Source organism: Phascolarctos cinereus, unplaced genomic scaffold (genome assembly GCF_003287225.1).
Source record: "Phascolarctos cinereus isolate Bilbo 61053 unplaced genomic scaffold, phaCin_HiC Scaffold_4;HRSCAF=312, whole genome shotgun sequence".
Lineage (NCBI taxonomy): Eukaryota > Metazoa > Chordata > Mammalia > Diprotodontia > Phascolarctidae > Phascolarctos > Phascolarctos cinereus.
Genome location: NW_027555847.1, coordinates 259,085,494 through 259,104,938, shown reverse-complemented (window position 1 = coordinate 259,104,938; position 19,445 = coordinate 259,085,494). Strand labels below are relative to the sequence as shown.

The following is a 19,445-nucleotide window of genomic DNA, read 5'->3' as shown; positions in this document are numbered from 1 at the left end:
CAAAGAGTTTCCTGGTCCCTTCATCTGCTCATGTTCTCCAATTGTGCCCCCCCCCGCCCAATTATCTTGCATTTATTTCAGATTGACTTCAGAATGGTGTAATAGAAAGGGTGCTAGACCTGAAGGTAGGGGACCTTAGATTCATATTTCAACTCGGATATTTACTAACCATCTGACCCTGACAATTCACTTAGCATATCTTTGCCTATTTCCTCCCTTGTAAATTGAAAGGTTGGTTTTGATTTAGGACTATTTTGCAACCAAGCATTCAACAAGAGAATTTAAAGAAATAAAAATGCAAGATTCTTGTTTCCTTCAACCCAGTGCTCTTATCTTCAGGACCCTCCTCATATATTAAAGAAATTTGTCCCAAACAGGCAAAAGTTCAAAAGAACCACAAGGAGCAACAGCTATTGGCATTGTTAATAAGGTGTCACTATAATTTGAGCCTTAGACTTCAAAAGATGTCATTCAGAAGAGACTATATAAAAGTGAAATATTTTTATGAAACAAATAAAGGCCTCTTCAAGCTCTAGAACTATGAGTTTATAATCAATTAAATTGGATCCCCTAGAAGAATGTAAGCTCCTTGAAGTCAAGTAGTATTTTCTTTTCGTTTTCATATCCCTAATGCCTAGCACATAGTTGACACTTATTTGTCTGATTTTCTAGTATAGAAGATCAGACAGGAAAAAAATAAATAAATAAATAAAATGAGACCAAGAGACAAGGTCGGTGTTTTTTCCTCTTACTTAACAACATCCCTGGCCTTTCCATATGAAGATTTGGCCAGTCCAAACCTAGAAAAGGTATTGAGACAAACTCTTACATGTGTTCAGAGTGTTTTGTTGATGAAGGTCTCGAAAGGAACAGGCAGGCTGTCATAGATCATATTCTACTTAGACCACACTTTTACATACTCAACTGAAAGTTGTAGTTAATATAATATAACATACTGTACTTATTAATTGTTGACTATTAAAAACAAATGTCATCCAATGGAGAAAAATGAAACCTTAAAGGTTCTCCTTCCAACAAAGTATCTCCTCTGCATATGTTAAAATAAAGCAAGATGTTTTGTAAGATGGAGTGACAGTGGCAACTTTATTTGGTGACCCTCTGACAATTGGAAATGACTTCAGGTCTCTGTAGGAGGACTTTTTATGAAAAGGAGTGGAAGATGAGGTGACTTGAGCCAAATAAGAAAAAGAAAATCATGTAGGTGACTTAAAAGGGCTTGAACAAGTGAAGTAGGTAGAATATTGAATATGAAGAGGAAAATTTGGTGAATTTTGGAAGAATTTGAGGAGTATCTGAAGGATTAATTATATCCAGGATCAGATACAGGTCCAGATTCAAATATTAAGTTGGAGGAATATCAGGATCAAGGGCAATGAAGGAGGCTTGAGTGGGATTAAGAATGACAGAGGAAAATTAGGAAGTGCAATCTGAAGAGGCAGTCATAAAGATGATAAGAAGAAGGTAACTGGCAAGAGAAATCAAGGCAAGGAAAAGATCAAGGGAATAATCAGAAAGTAAATTCAAGTAATAGAGTGAATTGGTGGGGAAAACAAACTGGTAAAAGAGAGGACCTTGTTAGCGTCTCAGTGGAGTGGGGTGTGGATATGGATTTTGTGGATGAGAGTGACAAAAATTGAATGTGGTTGATGAATTTTTGAAAGGTGATTGTTGTTCAGTCATTTTTCAGTCTTGTCTGACTTTTTGTGGTCCCATTTGGGGTTTTCTTGGGAAAAATACTGGAGTGGTTTTCCATTTCCTTTTCCAGCTCATTTTATAGATGAAGAAACTGAGACAAACAGAGTTAAATCACTTTCCTGAAGTCAACAGCTAGTAAACATCTGAGGCCTGATTTGAACTCACAAAGATGAGTCTTTCTTACTCCAGGCCTGGCACTCTATCCATTGCACCAACTAGATCCCATTTAAAAGATGATGATTGAACATAAGAAAAATAGGGAGGTGCTTAAGATTAAGATGAAAACACCTATTTATGTAATTAAAAAGAAAAGAAAACAAGGTTGAAAATATGAACCAGTATGAAGAGTAGAGAAAATTGCTCAGTGACTTGCCTTGAGCAAGTGATGTTTGCATTTCTGCTGTAGCTAAATGACTATAATTTGTGTTCTATTTGTAGGTCAATTTCCCTCCAAAGGGACTCAGCATATATCTCTCTATACCCCAAGTTGTTAGAGAGAATGACATGTTTCTAAAGGAAACAGAAGTGAGATATATCAATGGGGAAAAATGTAGAGGAGACTTTTCTCATGACAGGATGTTGAAAAATGCAAGAGTATTATAGAGAAGAGAAATGGGAGGGAAAAGAGAGCTGTATAATTAGATCTTAAAAATAGATTTGAGGTTCTTCACAAAGAGGAGGGGGGTGGATTGTTATGAGGAGGAAGAAGCTACTTTTCCTCAGAATTACATTGTTGAGTCCTATAAGCTTTCAAGTGGGAAAGCATCCAGTAAGGTCAAAATAATAATAATGATGATGATGATGATGATAATAATAATAATAATAATAATAATAATAATAATAATAATAATAATAATTGGTGATTCCCTGCTCAGGGGTACTAAGGCAGCTATTTTGCAACCCAATAATAACAATAGAGAGTTCTGTTATCTTTCTGGGCATGTAGTCAACACATAACTGAGGATTCCCCAAGATTTAACTAAATGAATGACAGCTACCCACTCTGACTCATGTGGCCACAAATTAAATTGCCAAAAGGAATCTAAAAAGTATTGCCAATGATAGTGAAGTACTGGATAATAAACAGAAGGCCATAGGGGTACAGTATGTATTTTCCAGATTGTTGTACATTGAAGGCAAGAGATGAAGAACAGAAATGTTAATTTGGGAAGTGAACAGCTCACTAAAATGACTGTCTGTAAAGAAATGGCACTTGGATATCTGGACTACAACTTAAAATATAAGGATAGCAGGTTCTTGGCCTGAGACACAGCACACTTAACAAATAAATGCTGGTGCAAATATATTTGTTGTATGTCTTCTTAATCTATTTCATTTTAATTAAATTTTTATTTAGTATTTAATTTTTCCTAGTTACATGTAAAAACAATTTTAACATTCATTTAAAATTATTTATTTATAGCTTTAAACATCTACTTTTATAAGATTTTGAGTTCTAAATTTTCTCCTCATCCCTCTCCTCCCCCCTAACCAAGACAGCATGCAATCTATACATATACAATCATATTAAACGTATTTCCACATTAGTCATGGTGTAAAGAAGTATCAGAACAAAAAGGAAACAACACGAGAAAGAAAAAAGTGAGAGAAGATAGTATGCTTCGATCAGCATTTAGATTCCATAGTTCTTTCTCTGGTTGTGGATACCATTTTCCATCATGAGTCTTTCTGAATTGTCTTAGACCATTGTTTTGCTGAGAAAGCTATATTTATCAAAGTTAGTTATTGCATAATGTTGCTGTTACTGTGCACAATATTTTCCTGGTTCTGCTCACTTCATTTAGCATCATTTCATGCAAGTCTTTCCATGTGTTTTTTTTTTCTGAAATCCACCTGCTCATAATTTTTTTTTTTTTTAATTAATGTATTTATTTTAGTTTTGGATTTGTTTTACGGTATCTAGATTCCTCATAAAGTCACTAGCTTCCAATTGTTCCATTCTAATTTTTAAGGAAATATTTTCTTCGGTAAGTTTTTGGGCTTCCTTATCTATTTAGCCAATTTTGCTTTTTAGGGCATTCTTCTCCTCATTAACTTTTTGGACCTCTTTTGCCATCTGGGTTAGACTATTTTTTAAGGTGTTATTTTCTTCAGTATTTTTTTGGGTCTCCTTTAGCAAGCTGTTAACTTATTTTTCATGATTTTCTAGCATCACTCTCATTTCTCTTCCCAGTTTTTCCTCTACTTCTCTTACTCCTCTACTTGCTTCTCAAAATCCTTTTTGAGCTCTTCCATGGCCTGGAACTAATTCATATTTTTTTTTCAGAGGCTTTGGATGCAGGAACTTTGACTTTGTTGTCTTCTGGTTGTATGTTTTGATCTTCTTTGTCACCAAAATAAGATTCTGTAATTGGAGGTTTTTCCTGCTGTTTATTCATGTTCACAGTCAATTACTTGACTTTTAAACTCTTTGTTAAGGTAGGGATCTGCTTCCAGTGTGGAGAATGTACTGTCCCAAGCTTCGGAGGTTTTGTGCAGCTATTTTCAGAGATACTTCTAAAGACCTATAAATTTTCAGTTCTTCCCAGGTGGTATGATCAAAGGTGAAGTGTTTATTCCTTTCCTGGCCTGTGCTCTGGTCTGTGAGTGACCACAAGTACTCTTTTCTATCTTGCAACTGTGAGGAGGATTCCTTCTTTACTGCCACCTCAAGCTCCACCATACCAGCTCTCTTCTTCACCCCAGGACTGCCACCCAGGACAGTGACTCAAATGCCAGCAGGGGACAAGCAAGAGAATCCTGCCTCAGCACCAACAAAGAGATCCTACAATCCTCTTCTGATCAACCACTCAATTCCCCCTCAGGCCAAGAGCTCTGGAAGCAGCAGCCACCCCATGGCTATGCCAGGACTGGGGCCAGACTGAACTCCTCTCTGACCAAGGTCTGATAGAAATTTCCTATTGACTTTCTAAGTTGTCTTTGGCATTTGTAGGTTGAGAAGTCTGGAAACTGCTACATCTGCCTGTAATTCAGTCCCCTGAGGCCTGCTGCAGATTCTCTGAGGCCTGATCTTTGCCTGTGCAGCCCACACTGAACTGTACTCCTCTCCCAGCCTGGTGCAGTAGACCTTTCCATTCAACCATCTAGGTTGTCTTGGGCAAGAAATTTCTTTCACTCTGTCTTTTTGTGGGTTCTACTGCTCTATAATTTGTTTAGAGCCATTTTTTTTACAAGTATTTGCAGGGGTTTGGGGGAGAGCTCAAGCAAGTCACTGCTTTTACTCTGCCATCTTGGCTCTTCCCCCTTAACACTCATTTTTAAAACTTTGATTTTCAAATTCCTTCCCTTCCTCCCTCCCTACATCCTCCCCCTCATTGAGAAGGTGAGCAATTCAGTATAGATTATGCATATGTAGTCATGCAAAACACTTACGTTATAGCCATGTTGTGAAAGACTAACTGTATTGCCCTCCATCATATCCTGCCCCCTGTTTATTTTATTCTCTCTCTTCTTTCACCCTTTCCCTCCTCAAAAGTATTTTGATTCTGATTACCCTTCCCCCATTCTTCTCTCCCTTCTATCTCCCCCTCCTCTTATGCTTGTCCCCGCTACTTTCCAGTAGGGTAAGATAGATTTCTATACCCAATTGAGTGTATATGTTATTCCCTCTTTCAGCCAATTCTGATGAGAGTTAGGTGCACTCCCTTCTTTTCACCTCCACCTTCTTCCCCTCCAACTGTAAAATAAAATTTTTCTTGCCTCTTTTATGTGAGATAATTTACCCCATTCTACCTCTCCCTGTCTCTTTCTCCCAGTACATTCCTCTCTCACCCCTTAATTTTATTTTTTTAGATATCATCCCATGATATTTAACTAACACCTGTGCCCTTTGTGTGTGTGTGTGTGTGTGTGTGTGTGTGTGTGTGTATGTGTGCGTTTTCCTTCTAACTACCCCAATAATGAGAAAGTTCTTATGAGTTACAAGTACATATTTCCATGTAGGAATGTAAACTGTTTAACTTTAACAAGTCCCTTATGATTTATCTTTCTTCTTTACTTTCTCATAATTCTCTTGAGTCTTATATTTGAAAGTCAAATTTTCTATTTAGCTCTGATCTTTTCTTGATTGTGTGTGAAATTGCTTTATCTCACTGAATTTCCATTTTTTCCCCTCATGGATTATATTCAGTTTTGCTAGGTAGGTGATTCTTGATTGTAATCATAGCTCCTTTACCCTCCAGAATATCATATTCCAAGCCCTCAGATAATTTCATTGTAGAAGCTGCTAAATCTTGTGTTCTCCTGATTATGACTTCACAATACTTGAATTTTTTCTTTCTGGCTGCTTGCAGTATTTTCTTCTTGACCTGGGAACTCTGGAATTTGGCTATAATATTTCTGACAATTTTCCTTTTGGGATCTCTTTCAGGAAGTGAATGGTGGATTCTTTCATTTTCTGTCTTACCTTCTGGCTCTAGAATATCAGCAATTTTCTTTGATAATTTGTTTTTTCAAGGCAACACAAATTTTATTGGTCAAAATTGGTCAAAAAATTGGTCAAATTGGTCAAAAAAGATCAGCGGGCTTCTTATCTTTATCTATTATGAGGTGAAATGTTTGGCATAATCATTACTTTGTCATTAATTATGTTTGACACATTTCCAGAATTTTGCCCACTTTTTAATGAAACCCCTTTACAAGTATTTGAGAAAATCACCCACTCTCATTCCTTATTTTCAAAGTATTAGATGCATGTTAAAATGTGTAATCTCCTTGTCAATGGTTATATGTCACCGACATTCAAAGTGCAATCCTTAACTAGCTTATGTAATTTTTGAAGGATTTTTAAAAAGTGGTGCTTTTGAATTTTGATGGTTCTTTAAAGTGTTGGTAAAATTTTGGAGGGAGATCAGTCAGAGCAATAATTTTGTAATCTGGCTGATTGCCAATGTAATTAACTGAAATTGCTTTCTCTTTCTTTTTTCATTAATTAATTAATTTATTTATTTTTAGTTTTCAACATTCATTTCCACAAGATCTTGAGTTCCAAATCTTCTTTCCATCTCTCCCATCACCCTACCCCAATGGTGTACATTCTGAACACCCTTTCCCCCAATTTGTTCTCCCTTCTATATCACACTGCACCCCTTAACTCCTTCCCCTTCTATTTTCCTGTAGGGCAGGATCAATTTTTATACCCCATTGCCTGTATATCCTTGATAATTTCTTGAAAGATGATGTCTAGAATCTTTTTTTTTGATTATGGATTTTAGATAGTACAATAATTTTTCAATTATCTCTCCTGGATCTATTTTCCAGGTCAGTTATTTTTCCAATGAGATTTTTCACATTGTCTTCTATTTTTTTCCTTTCTTTTGATTTTATTTTGTAGTTTCTTGATTTCTCATAGAGTCATTAGCTTCTATTTGCTCCATTCTAATTTTTAAGGAATTATTTTCTTCAGTGAGCTTTTGGACTTTTTTTTTTTCATTTGCCAATTCTGCTTTTGAAGGCATTCTTCTCCTTATTGACTTTTTGAGCCTTTGGCCATTTGGTCTGGTCTATTTTTTAAGGTATTATTTTCTTTTTTTTTCCCCAGTCTCCTTTACTAAGCTGTTGACTTGTTTTTTTATGATTTTCTTACATCACTCTCATTTCTCTTCCCAATTTTTCCTCTACTTCTCTCACTTGATTTTCAAAATCGTTTTTGAGCCCTTCCATGGCCTGAGACTAATTCATATTTTTCTTGGAGTCTTTGGATAGAGGAGCTTTGACTTTGTTGTCTTCTGAGTGTGTGTTTTAGTCTTCCTTGTCATCGAAGTAACTTCCTATGGACAGAGGGTTTTTCCCCCCATTGTTTGCTCATTTTCCCAGCCTGTTACTTGACTTTTAAACTCTTTGTAAGGTATATCTGAAAACAGCTGCACAAACCCCCTGAAGTTTGGGACAGTGCACCTTCCATACTGGAAGAAGAGCCCTACCTTAACAAAGAGTTAAATTCAATCCCCTTACTGTCTATGGGCTGAGAGGTCCAGAAGCAGCCACTGCCACTGCCACTGCTGTTGCCACTGCTGATTCAGTCCCCTGAGGCCTGTTCCAGGTTTGCTGGGGCCTGGTCTATGTTGGTGCCCTACTGTACTCCTCTCTCAGCCTGGCGCAACAGACCTTTCCTGTTGACCTTCCAAGTTGTCTTGTCCTGGAAATTTGTTTCACTCTGTCCTTTTGTGGGTTCTGCTGCTCTAGAATTTGTTGAGAATCATTTCTAAAGATATTTGGAGGGGTTTCGGGGAGAGCTCAAGTGAGTTCCTGCCTTTGCTCTGCCATCTTGGCTCTGCTGTGAATCTATTTTAAAAAGGCTTTAAATTAAACAGGATGGAGTAAGGAAAAGATATACTATGTATTTTTACCCTGAGTTTTATGAACTAGAGCAGAAATCCAGCCCTATGCCTTTTAGATTTTTAAATAAAATTGTAAATTTTATTTATATTTAATAATTTACATAATTTAAATTGTAAATACAAATAAATTGTAAAAGTATAAAATCCATTCTTATTTGCTAGACAAACAAAAAGGGTATTGGGCCAGAGTTGAGCCTTAGGCCATAGTTTGCTAGCCCTAAACTAGATCAGTGGGCTAAATCTAATAGGTCTGAATGTAAAGTCTCGCATTTGGACACACACACATACACACACACACACACAAAATCAGTTTTTCAGGTACTAGGTGGGAAATGCCAACAGACATTTTTTAAAAAAAGAAGACCCAAGATTTTAGAGGACTAAAAGCTCAATCTGAGTCAACAGTATGATGTAACAGTCTCCAAAAGCCAATGCAATAACAGGCTACATCAAGTCTGAGTGTAGCTTGTAGGAATAGAGAGGTAATAATCTTAATGTACTCTACCCTTACCAGATCTCATCTGGAGTGTTGTGTTCAGTTCTGGGTTCCACAGAATAAGGAGAACACTGATAAGCTCTCATGTCCAAAGGAGGATAGCTATGATGGTGAAAGGCTTTGATTCCATGTTGTATAAGGATTAGATGAAAGAACTTGGCGTGTTTATCCTACAGAGGAGAAGACTTAGGGGAGAAATGATAGCTGTGTTCACATAGATGAATATATTTAAAGGAATGTCATATAGATAAGGGATTAAATTTGTTCTGTTTGGGCCCAGAGGGAGGAATCAGGAACTCTGAATGGAAGTTGCTGAGTCATATGTAAGCTTGATGTCAATGGAGAAAACAAACAAAACTCTCCCAAACAATATTTATTTAAAATTGGAGCTAGTGGGATTCCCTCACCTCATTTTCATCCCCATCTCCAACTTGAAGGTCTTCAGACAGAGCCTAGAAGACTCCTTTTCTGGTGTGGTATAGTGGGAGTTTCTTCCAGCTACAAATTAGATTGGAGGGCTACTGAGATCTCTTTCAACTACTGTACTATAATCCTGTGAGATAAATGGACAGACTACACATAGAAACTTAATGTTAGTAATATGGAATTGAATGGGAGAAGTGACATAAATGTTATCATCAAAGATATGTATAAACAGAAAAGGAGGAAATATAATTGACTGGGGAGAGCAACAGATACTCAATGAACAGCTTGTGTGCTCTGTAATGTATAATACAGGAAGGAAGTCTTCTCAGTGCATTTGACAGTGCATTTACATGAGGTCAAGAACAAGAGCCATACAAACTAAGAGTCGTATGTGGGTTATAATTTATACTATTAGAGCAGAGAGTTTTAACTTTGGGTCCATTAACTTTTTAAAAAATATATTATGATTACTGCATTCCAATGTAATTAGTTTTCTTTGTAATACTATGTATTTTTCTATGCATTTAAAAACATTCTGAGAAGGGGTCCATAGGCTTCATCAAACTACCAAAGGGGTCTATGAATAAGAAGAAAAAGAAAAAGAAAAAAAGATTAAAAACCCTTGCATTAAGGAGAGTACCTATCAGTGGAAAAAAAAATAGATCCATTAGAATATACAAGCATGCATATGTTCCATAGCCTTGAGAAATTTCCATCTACTTAGAGAGATTTAACAGATACAGGCTGTGCAGTTGAGTCAACTTTAAAAAACAATGTTATTCCATTTGTGTTAAGTATTCTGACATCATCAAATATTAACTTTTCTTGATTTACATACTAAATATTTACCAGTCTTGCCCATGCCTTGAAAAACTAAACTATACTTTTGACTTGGTCATGGTCATTAAACAGGTAAGTACCAGAGCTGGAAGTGAAATCTGCCTTTGAACTATTAATGCATTACTCTTTCTACTATACTTCTTTGCTTTGGAAGCCAAGGGAAAGAAAGATTACTAGTTTTGAAGTCAGAGAAATTGGGTTCAAATCCTATCTTTACCTGTGTGACCTTGAATAAGTCACTTAATTTCCCTGGGCCTCAGTTTTGTCAATTGTAAAATTATCTATTTCTATGCTCCTATAATATTCAAAGTTAAGTTTTCATCATAATTGTATTTCTTATAATCTATCTTGTTTATTAAAAAGTCTACTATGATATTAGTATGATTTTATGATAAAGATATTATTCATATCTGCTAACGAATAGAGGTAACTTCATTTGGGACTACTCATTCTCTTTCCCCCAAATCTTTCTGTTTTCCAAACTTCCCTCTTGCTGTTAAGCACACTGCCATCCTTCAAATCCTCTTGGCTTACAACCTAAGTGTTATCCTCCACTTCTTATTCCCTCATTTCCCATCACCAATATGTTTTCAAGACCTGTGTCAATTTTACATTTGTAACATCTCTTGACTAGGTCCCCTTCTCTCCTTTGACAATTGCCACCATCCTGGTGCAGGCCCTTATCTCTTCAAGGCTGAATTATTGGAATAGATTACTGGTTGGTCTGTCTGTCACAATTCTTGTCCCATTCCAGGCCATATTTATTAAGCCACCAAAGCAATTTTCCTAAAACACAGGACCAACCATGCCACACACTATTCATTAGACTCCCGTGGCTCCCTATTATTTCCAGGATCAAATATAAAATCATCTTTGGCATTCATAGCCTTTTATGACTCAGGCAGCCACCCTATATTTCTAGTCTTACATCTTACACCTTACCATATAATTTTTGACTTAGTGACACTGGCCTTCATGCTGTTCCTTGGACAAGAAACTCCACCTCTCAACTCCAGCCATTTCAATGGCTATCCTTCACGCATGGAAATTCTTTCCTCATCTCTGCCTCCTGTCTTGTTTAACTTCCTTCAAATTCAGCTAAAATTAAAACTTGTACAAAAAGCTTTTCCCAATCCTTCTTAATTCTAATGTCTTTCTTCTATTTATTATTTCCTACTTATTCTATACATAGCTTGTTTGTATATGGTTATTCACATTTTGTCTCCCTATTAGACTGTGAGCTTCTTGAGGTCAGGGACTGTTGTTTGTCTTTCTTCCTATCCCCAGTGCCTGGCACATAGTAGGCACTTAATAAATGTTTGACTGACTACTAGGGATATCTAGTCCACCTTTTGTAATAATTTTATCAGCCTAATTATCAATGCATTCTTACTAGTGATATAAGATTATCATATGTTTGTCATAGTTACAAAGTACTTATTGTCTAAGAGTGATACTTAGTTGTACATCAGAGAAAAGGGTATGCAGCAGAATAATAATACTTAGCATTTATATAGCACTTTAAGTGGTGTCAATCTCAAATAAAAATAGATCCCTGCTGGCTGCATATTAACTTAGAAAATTGACATTTCACATTATCTATGTTGTATTACATTTTAATTTATTTTGTTTAACATTTTCTAATTATATTACAATCTGCTTCAGCAGCAGTCAGGAGTTTCGCCAGTTACATGTGGCCTAAAGTCTGCAAGTTTAACATCTCAACTTAAAAATTCTCAGAGGGCTTTACAAATATTATATCATTTGACCCTCAGGTCACCACTGTGGTAGATACTATTATTATCCCCATTTTATAAGAGAAGAAACTGAGTCAGATAGGAGTTGTGACTTGTGACAGAGCTAAATTTCTGAAGTTGGATTGGAATTTACATCTTCCAGATTCTAGGCCTTGCGTTCTACTTATTGTGCCACCTACCTGCCTATGGACAATTGTTTTGTTTTAAGGAAGTGAGCTGAATTTTTGTTTGAGCACAAGCAATTGTCTCCCTGAAGCAGAATTTCATACATAGTGAATGTTCAAAGTAGACTGGTATGTTTTTTTGTTATTTGTTTTTTTACTTCAGATGACCTGAAAACTGTCTAGCTGTCTTTCATTAGGCCAAATGTAGAAGTTCAACTGTCTCATTAACTCTCACATCAAATCCTAAAATAGAAATCAACCCAGAGGCAACTCTTATCTTTCAAATTATTTAGTCTGCAGTTTCATTACAACTTTGATTAAGTCTTCATCATTAAAATTATCTTAATAGTAGCATATAGTGAGTTTCCATATACCTACTAGTCTTTGTGTCTACTCAGTCAAGAAAAAAAAAGAATTTCTAAGTTAGGAGCATTTTCAGAGAAACACCCTTCCCAGTCTATAATATTATCAGTGGCTGTATCATTTTTCAACATAGAGAATTGGGGTGGATCTATCTATGTGTACTGACATTTAGTATGTTTTTTAAGTCCTTAATTTTCAAAATGTATCATTAAACTTGCTAAGTGTAAACAGTTTGATTATTTTTTTAATGTGATTATGTTTTGGCAATAAGATTAAGACTGAGTTTAGAGAAACATTTTTTTTTATTAAGCAAAGTCATTACTTTCCCTTTAATTTAGTTTATTCTTTATCCAAAAATGTTTTGCTATTTTATCTTTATTCATAATGACCTGAGAAAGAGTCAAGAAGTTCTATACAAAAAAAAAAGGCATATCAAAGTGTTTTGTTTTGTTTGTGTGGCCTTAAGTGGCACATGTGCATGGTCATTATTGTCTGAGAATGAAATTCTTAGGAATTTATCTCAATTACAGTATTTGAATTTCAGGTGGGACAGCCTCCCGGCAGAAAGGATTTCTCGGATGCGTTCGATCTTTACAGTTGAATGGGATAGCCCTGGATTTGGAAGAGAGGGCCAAGATCACTCCAGGGGTGGACCCAGGGTGTCCAGGACATTGTAGCAGCTATGGAAATTTATGCCACAATGGAGGAAGATGTAAAGAAAAACACAGTGGATTCTCTTGTGACTGTAGCTTCTCTGCATACAGTGGGCCATTCTGTTTGAATGGTAAGGATGAAAAGTAAATATATAAGGAAAAAATATGCAGGGAAATTATGTCAGTACAAACAATATTGCTGTCTTGTGTTAGGATGAATCACTCATTCTGTGCCTTATTTTAATGAATCTACTACTTGCTTTCTAAATTCTTTTTCCAAAATACCTATTTTGAAGGCATTTCTATTTAATGAGGAAAAAGTGCAACTGTGTCCTTGAAAACCAGTGGCTAATGCTGTTAAATCATGATATTCATCCCCTATGGGTTTCTCTAGGAATTATGTGTACAATCTCTTTTTCTAGCTAAAGCTGATGCTTTCAAGTAATGTGGTTATTAACAATTTGCCCCATCTCACAATTCTCTACTTTTAAAATCATTAAAAGCATCATCGTTATTTGTGGTAATGACTTTCAGTCATGCAAGAAGATTTAGAAAGCATTGTGTGTTTTTTTTTCTTGCCAACCAAATATTTCAACCAAAAGCCTAAATATTTTTCCCATTAAATATTCATATGGGATGAAACTGAGACACTTAGACCATTCCTTTTAGAATGTGTTGAGCAGCTGCTATTACTTTTTTGTTTGTTTGTTTGTTTTTTTAATCTCTCAGTTGGCTCAATTCAAAGTCAGTTTTTTTAAAAGAAAAGGGGAATAGCTATAGTATCAAATATACCAGGCATCATATCTCTCTCTCTGTCTCCCTGTCTCTCTCTATTACACACACACATACATACACACACATATGAATATAGATGTTCATCATGCACATAAGAGAGGCAATAAGGCCTAGTGAATAGAAAATTGACCTTGAGGTCAGAAGACCTGGTTTCAAATTTTCCCACTAACACATACAGATAATCTGATCTTGGGCACATTAGCTGACTTATCAGTACTCTAGGCAACTCTCTAAGACAAAGAGCCAATTTACATTTTAGAGGGTGTTTCCTCAACCAGGACTTTGCTCAGCCAATGAAATCTTAGGTCTAGTTATTATCCCCATGTTATATCTATCTATTAAATTTTTATTAGCTCTTGTTGAAAATGAGAGATAGGCAAAATTCACTAATTTTGTGTTGTCTCCATATATTCATCATATTTTCTTCTTTTTCCTTTAAATATGTATTTTGAGTATCTGTGACTTAGTCCATAGAAGTCAAATGTTCTTAACTTTTTTTGTCACAGCCTGGTGAAACCTATGGACTTCTACTCAGAACAATGTTTTTAAGTGCATAAAATAAAATACTATGAAGGACTGCAAAGAAAACTATTTATAAATTGTTACAAAACAAAACAAACAAACCAATTCCCGGATGAAAAATTCTTGATATATTTTCCATGTACCCTCCTATTCCTCTGAGAGTTGCAGTACTCACCCACCCCCCCCAAAAAAAAAGAAAAAGAAAAAGAAAAGGAAATGAAACAAAACAAATAAACAAAAACTACCACCTAGTGGCCAGCATTCTGGAGATGAGCATCTCTAAATTTAACTGGCAGGGGAGGGGGGGTAGATGAGTTTCTTCTCTGGTAGACAGTCTGTTGCTTGGCCCATAATCAAAGGAAACCATTCTAACTTGTTAGGAACCAGTTGAGCTTATGTTCCAATGACATAGGCTTCCAGAGCCCAGCTCCATGCCTTAATAAAGCAACAGGAATATACCTTTTCTAAAGGTATTTATGTTAGGTACAAAGTTGAAGCAGAATTCCCAGAGAAAGAGGCTTTTGGAAATAGTAAAAAGCTGTCCAAATTGTCCTTTGGAAAATCATTCATTCCCTCCACCCCCTCCAAATAAGTAAAATATAAATGACAACAAATAGTAATAAGGAAAATATTCCCAGTACTGAACTAGTACAGTGTTCTTATGTCAAGGCAGAATTCAATTGTGCCCACTACTTTATGTGTTCAAGTCTCAATTTTCTAAATGATTCCCAATTCCCCATTTCCAATTGCAACTTAAATGTTATTATACAGCCAAATATTATATTAGGCATTAAGAAGTATACTGTAGGTGATAAGGAAATGACCCTGAAGTGTTAGGGGAATATAATTATTGTTAGATTATCTAATGAGATTCTTTTGTAATTTATAATTGCCTTCATTATTTATCATATTTAGAAAAAAGTGTGGCCAGAATAATCTTAAGCAGCAGATAATTCCCTTCCCAAACTCCCATCTCACTAAAAATCTTCTGACATTTCTCTTTGTGCTTAATTTAATAGTATATTTTTTAGGTTTGAGAAGTTATTTAAAAGAAATTTTTAAAAGTGAAGACATCACAAATGAGTTTTCCATCCTAGTTTCTGAGAAACAAATCCCACTCCAAAATCTATGCTTCTGGATAGATTTCATCTCCTCTCAGATTGATGCCTTAACTAACTTAATTTTAGGTCCTTCACAACACAAAAAGAAGAATGGGAATGAAAATCATAAGGTGCTTTGACGTAAAAAGACCTTTCTTAGGAGTTCATTTTCAGGGTAGAGAACTAGCCTCCTTCCTTTTCAATAATTTCTAGGCCTATAGTACATGCCACATTTGAAGTAATTGTTACAGAGAGAAGGTAAGGATATCAATAAAGAATTGGGAGGAAAATGACTTGAAATAAAAACTGTCTGCTGTCCTGTCCTCATGACAGGAGCTCACAGATTTATGCTATGAGGGACAGTTCAATACTTGTGTTTCCAAAATTGAAGCTATTTTAAAAACTAGTGAAGAGACTGAATTAATAAAACATACTATTGATTTATATCACAATGTTTTAGGAATGGTGGGGACATGCTTTAAGTACAGTAAAATGGAAAATGTTGTGCATAGCTGACTTATGGTAACGTAACAGCACTTGATTGTCATTTCAGAGATTTCTGCATATTTTGGATCTGGCTCCTCAGTGACTTACAATTTTCAAGAATATTACACCTTAAGTAAAAATTCCAGCTCTCATGCTGCTTCATTTCATGGTGATATGACACTAATCAGAGAAACAATCTCATTAAGCTTTCGAACAACACGGACTCCAACCTTGCTGCTTTATGTAGGCTCCTTCTATAAGGAATACCTTTCAGTTATTCTTGCCAAAAATGGTGAGTTCCTTTTTAGTGGTGGCCAAAAGGAAACTGAATGAGAAAATTAGAAATATTATGGATCTTATCAATGTTTACACTACCTAAGATGCTCTTCAACTGATATTTTGTAACCATCGGCTTCATTTTTCAGTAATATCCAACATATTTATTTCCATGAGGAGATATCATTTCAGTGATTAAATCAGGGTGGTTTTTCTCCTATTAAACCTCTAATAGTTTAGCATTTTTATGTTAACTATGTTTTATGATTGTAGCTCTTCAGCGATGAATAAAAATAATCTGAATTCAATTTTGCAGCTCTTTTAAAAACATACCTAGTTAGATTTGGCAAATATTTCTTAAACAGCAGTAATAGCAATGTAGATGTTAATATAATAACATCTAGTAAGAAAATTTGCCACAAATGTAGGGCATATGAAAACTTAATTTAAGCCTGGATACTTGCCTGCCATTGGTTGGAATGTCAGTAATACCATGAAGCATTACAAAGAAAATACATCCATCCTATTTCCTGTGTTTGGGAAAAATAATGACAGTACTCAGTGATATTGAATTGTTATCAGGCAAATTAAGGCTATTAATTGACAACCTAAAAAGCTCCATAGAAGTTTCTGCCTAACAGGTTTCATGTTAAGTGTGTGCCTACTTCTGGTCTTGTACTGAACTTTCTTCTAACTTCCTAAACAAGGGATTTTTAAAAAAAAATAACTCCTTCATTGAGTATAATAAGAATCTATTAGCTATGAACTTCTGTAGCACTTTCCATGTACCCAATTACTTGCTAACAGGTTGCTATCATGCACCATTAGTGAATTTTTTTAAACTGTCTCATTTAAGAAGTTATAGAAAAAGGTAGGTCAATCCCTGATAAACATAAGCACCTAACTTGAGACTTTTCCCTATAAATTATGCTTGCTAGCCTCATATACTTGAGAATATTCTCCTTCAGGGTTTTTAACTTGTTAAAATTCCCCCTCCCCCACTTTTTTCTTACCACTTACAGCTGAATATTCTATATAAAAAGTAAAGCAATACGGCATAGTGGATAGATGACAAGACATGATGTCAGGAATACTTGGATCCAAACAAAACACATAATTTCTTAGTGTCCTAGGTAACTCTCTAATAACATGTTACAAGCGATCTGTCTGTTTGCATTATTGTAGGAAGTTTCTACTGTGGGATTTCAACCCATTCATAAAGGTAAAGGTCCAGTCCATGTAATCCCTCCTCTCTCAAAAAAAAAAAATTTATAAACAAATTTGTCAGCTGGGTAAGGAAGCCAAATTTATGGTAATAGGAGTTTTGAAAACAAGCTAAAATTAGAATTTTTATATTTTCTTTTGAGTTCTGAGCTTAACTGAGCAGAGGGAAAACTAAGTTGGGAAGATATCCTGTGAAGCAAATTAATTGGCTCTCTGCAGGTGAAAGAGTAGTATTAGTTTTGAGGATACAGTAGGTCTGAAAGTGTTCATTTCTATTTAACTTCATCCTGAAGTCTGATTGTGACCATCTGGAATAATTTTCACACACTTCCCTAATTTTAGGAAATTCCCTTGTAAGCTTCACAATGTTATTGTTATGCTGCTAAGAATTCTACTTTGATTAAATAGACTGTATACATGCAATCTCCTAATCAACATGTTGGGACTTTAGAACTTGTTGCATTTTCATACATACATACATACATAGATACATGAGTGCATGCATCTACATACATACATATATACACACATACATACACACATATATACATACACATGCATGCGTATACACATACATATACATACATATGTATATCTTCAGATTTATAAGTTCCTTTGAGAACACAATTCATAAAAAAATTGTAAGAGATAGTTTATTGGCTACTCTTATTTATAAGATCAGAACTGGAAGGAACTTTACAGATGATTAAGGAAGTCCAGCCCCTTCACTTTATAGATAACAAAATTGGGAGCCAGAAAGTTAAGTGACTTACCCAAGGTTCCAGAGGTTATAAGTAGTGGAGCAGAGATTCCAACCCAATTTCCTCACAAATTAGTCTGCACAATGTTAACAATAGCCTACCCCCCTGCCCCTGGCAATGCTATTGAAAAATCTTACATTTCAGGTACTCGCAGGAATTGAGAATGATAGTGCATTTCTTAAATTAATAACTACTCAAGGAAATGGTCATGTGGACATCTGGGAATATTATACTTGGGATGGAGGAAACAAGATTTACTGAAATGTATGTGTGTGAGAAATGAAACTTCGAAATGAATTATTTTGGAGAGATTGAAATTGCACCTCCTTTTCTGGAATAAAGAAAAATATGTTACAGATTCTGCATAGATTGCTGTGTAAATAATATTGGCCCTAAAATATCATTTTTTTCCTTTAGGAACTTTGCAGATCAGGTACAAATTAGATAGCCATCAAGAACCAGATGTTTTTAACAGCAATTTCAAAAACATGGCTGATGGACAGCTTCACCATGTGAAGATTAACAGAGAAGAAGGTGTACTCTTTGTAGAGGTAAATTTAAGGAATACTGATGCCCCAGGATACAGAAGCTAAAAGAAAATCCAACAGTTTAGTCATCTTTAAATAGCTGCTACTCAAAGTTTTTTCATAGCTTATAGAAATAGAATCATCTTCAGTCTACTCTTCTGGGAAAATGGGAATCTATTAGCACTGTTGTTTGATGTTAAAATATCATTTCCTCCCCATACTTTGTGTTATTTTTTTCTGATGAATAAATGTTTCTGGCTTCTTGCACATGGAATTGATTAATAATTGTTATGCAAAGGAAACATGCTTGTTGGATTATGAGAGCAAAAATACTAGTGACATTTTGTTACAAGGAATCATTTTTAAAGCAGTATGAAAAATAGAAAACTTTTAAGAAAGCCAGTTTCTTCCTGATTGTCCATGACATTTCTGGGAAGACGACTAACTTATAACTTATATAGTAGATATCTTGAAATGAAAAACACCCAGTGGGGAAAGAAGTGCTCATGATTCTATTATAAATAAAATCATATATTTAAGCCGGGGCTGGGCAATGAATTTTTATAAGCACTGGCAGAAACATCCATTTTATTGGCTTAGAATAACATTTAGTTGTTTGATTTTGAAGTTTCCTTTTAAGAGAAGTTGAAGTATTTATCTCAAAAAGAAGTCTTACATCTTATAGTGCTTACTAAATAATACAATGCACACAAAGAAATTAAAAAAAAAACTTTGATATATTCCGTCTGAAGTAGAACAATAATTTCCCCCTCCCCTCAAAATAATAGGTATTTAAAACAATGTCTCAGTCAAGATTAAAATTATATGTGTTTGTTATAGAATTATTTATGAAACACTTTTCTCTACCTTAATGATTCACTCTTTAGAATTTGTTTCTGTAGTTATTTTGGTAACATTAGCAAGTATTTATTTTTGTATCCCATTCTCCTTTGGCTTCCCTTCCTGCTATCAACAAATTG

At 35.2% G+C, this 19,445-nt stretch overlaps 1 protein-coding gene across 2 annotated transcripts in view; it reads left to right on the top strand.

The window, feature by feature from the left end:
* CNTNAP4 (contactin associated protein family member 4) overlaps positions 1-19,445 on the top strand; it is a 582,938-nt gene that overhangs the window by 548,303 nt on the left and 15,190 nt on the right. For both annotated transcript variants that reach the window (XM_020976685.2, XM_020976684.2), the window contains exons 18-20: positions 12,666-12,905; positions 15,745-15,969; positions 18,356-18,489. In XM_020976685.2, the coding sequence (XP_020832344.1) occupies positions 12,666-12,905; positions 15,745-15,969; positions 18,356-18,489 (599 nt within the window). The remainder of the gene's footprint in view (positions 1-12,665; positions 12,906-15,744; positions 15,970-18,355; positions 18,490-19,445) is intronic.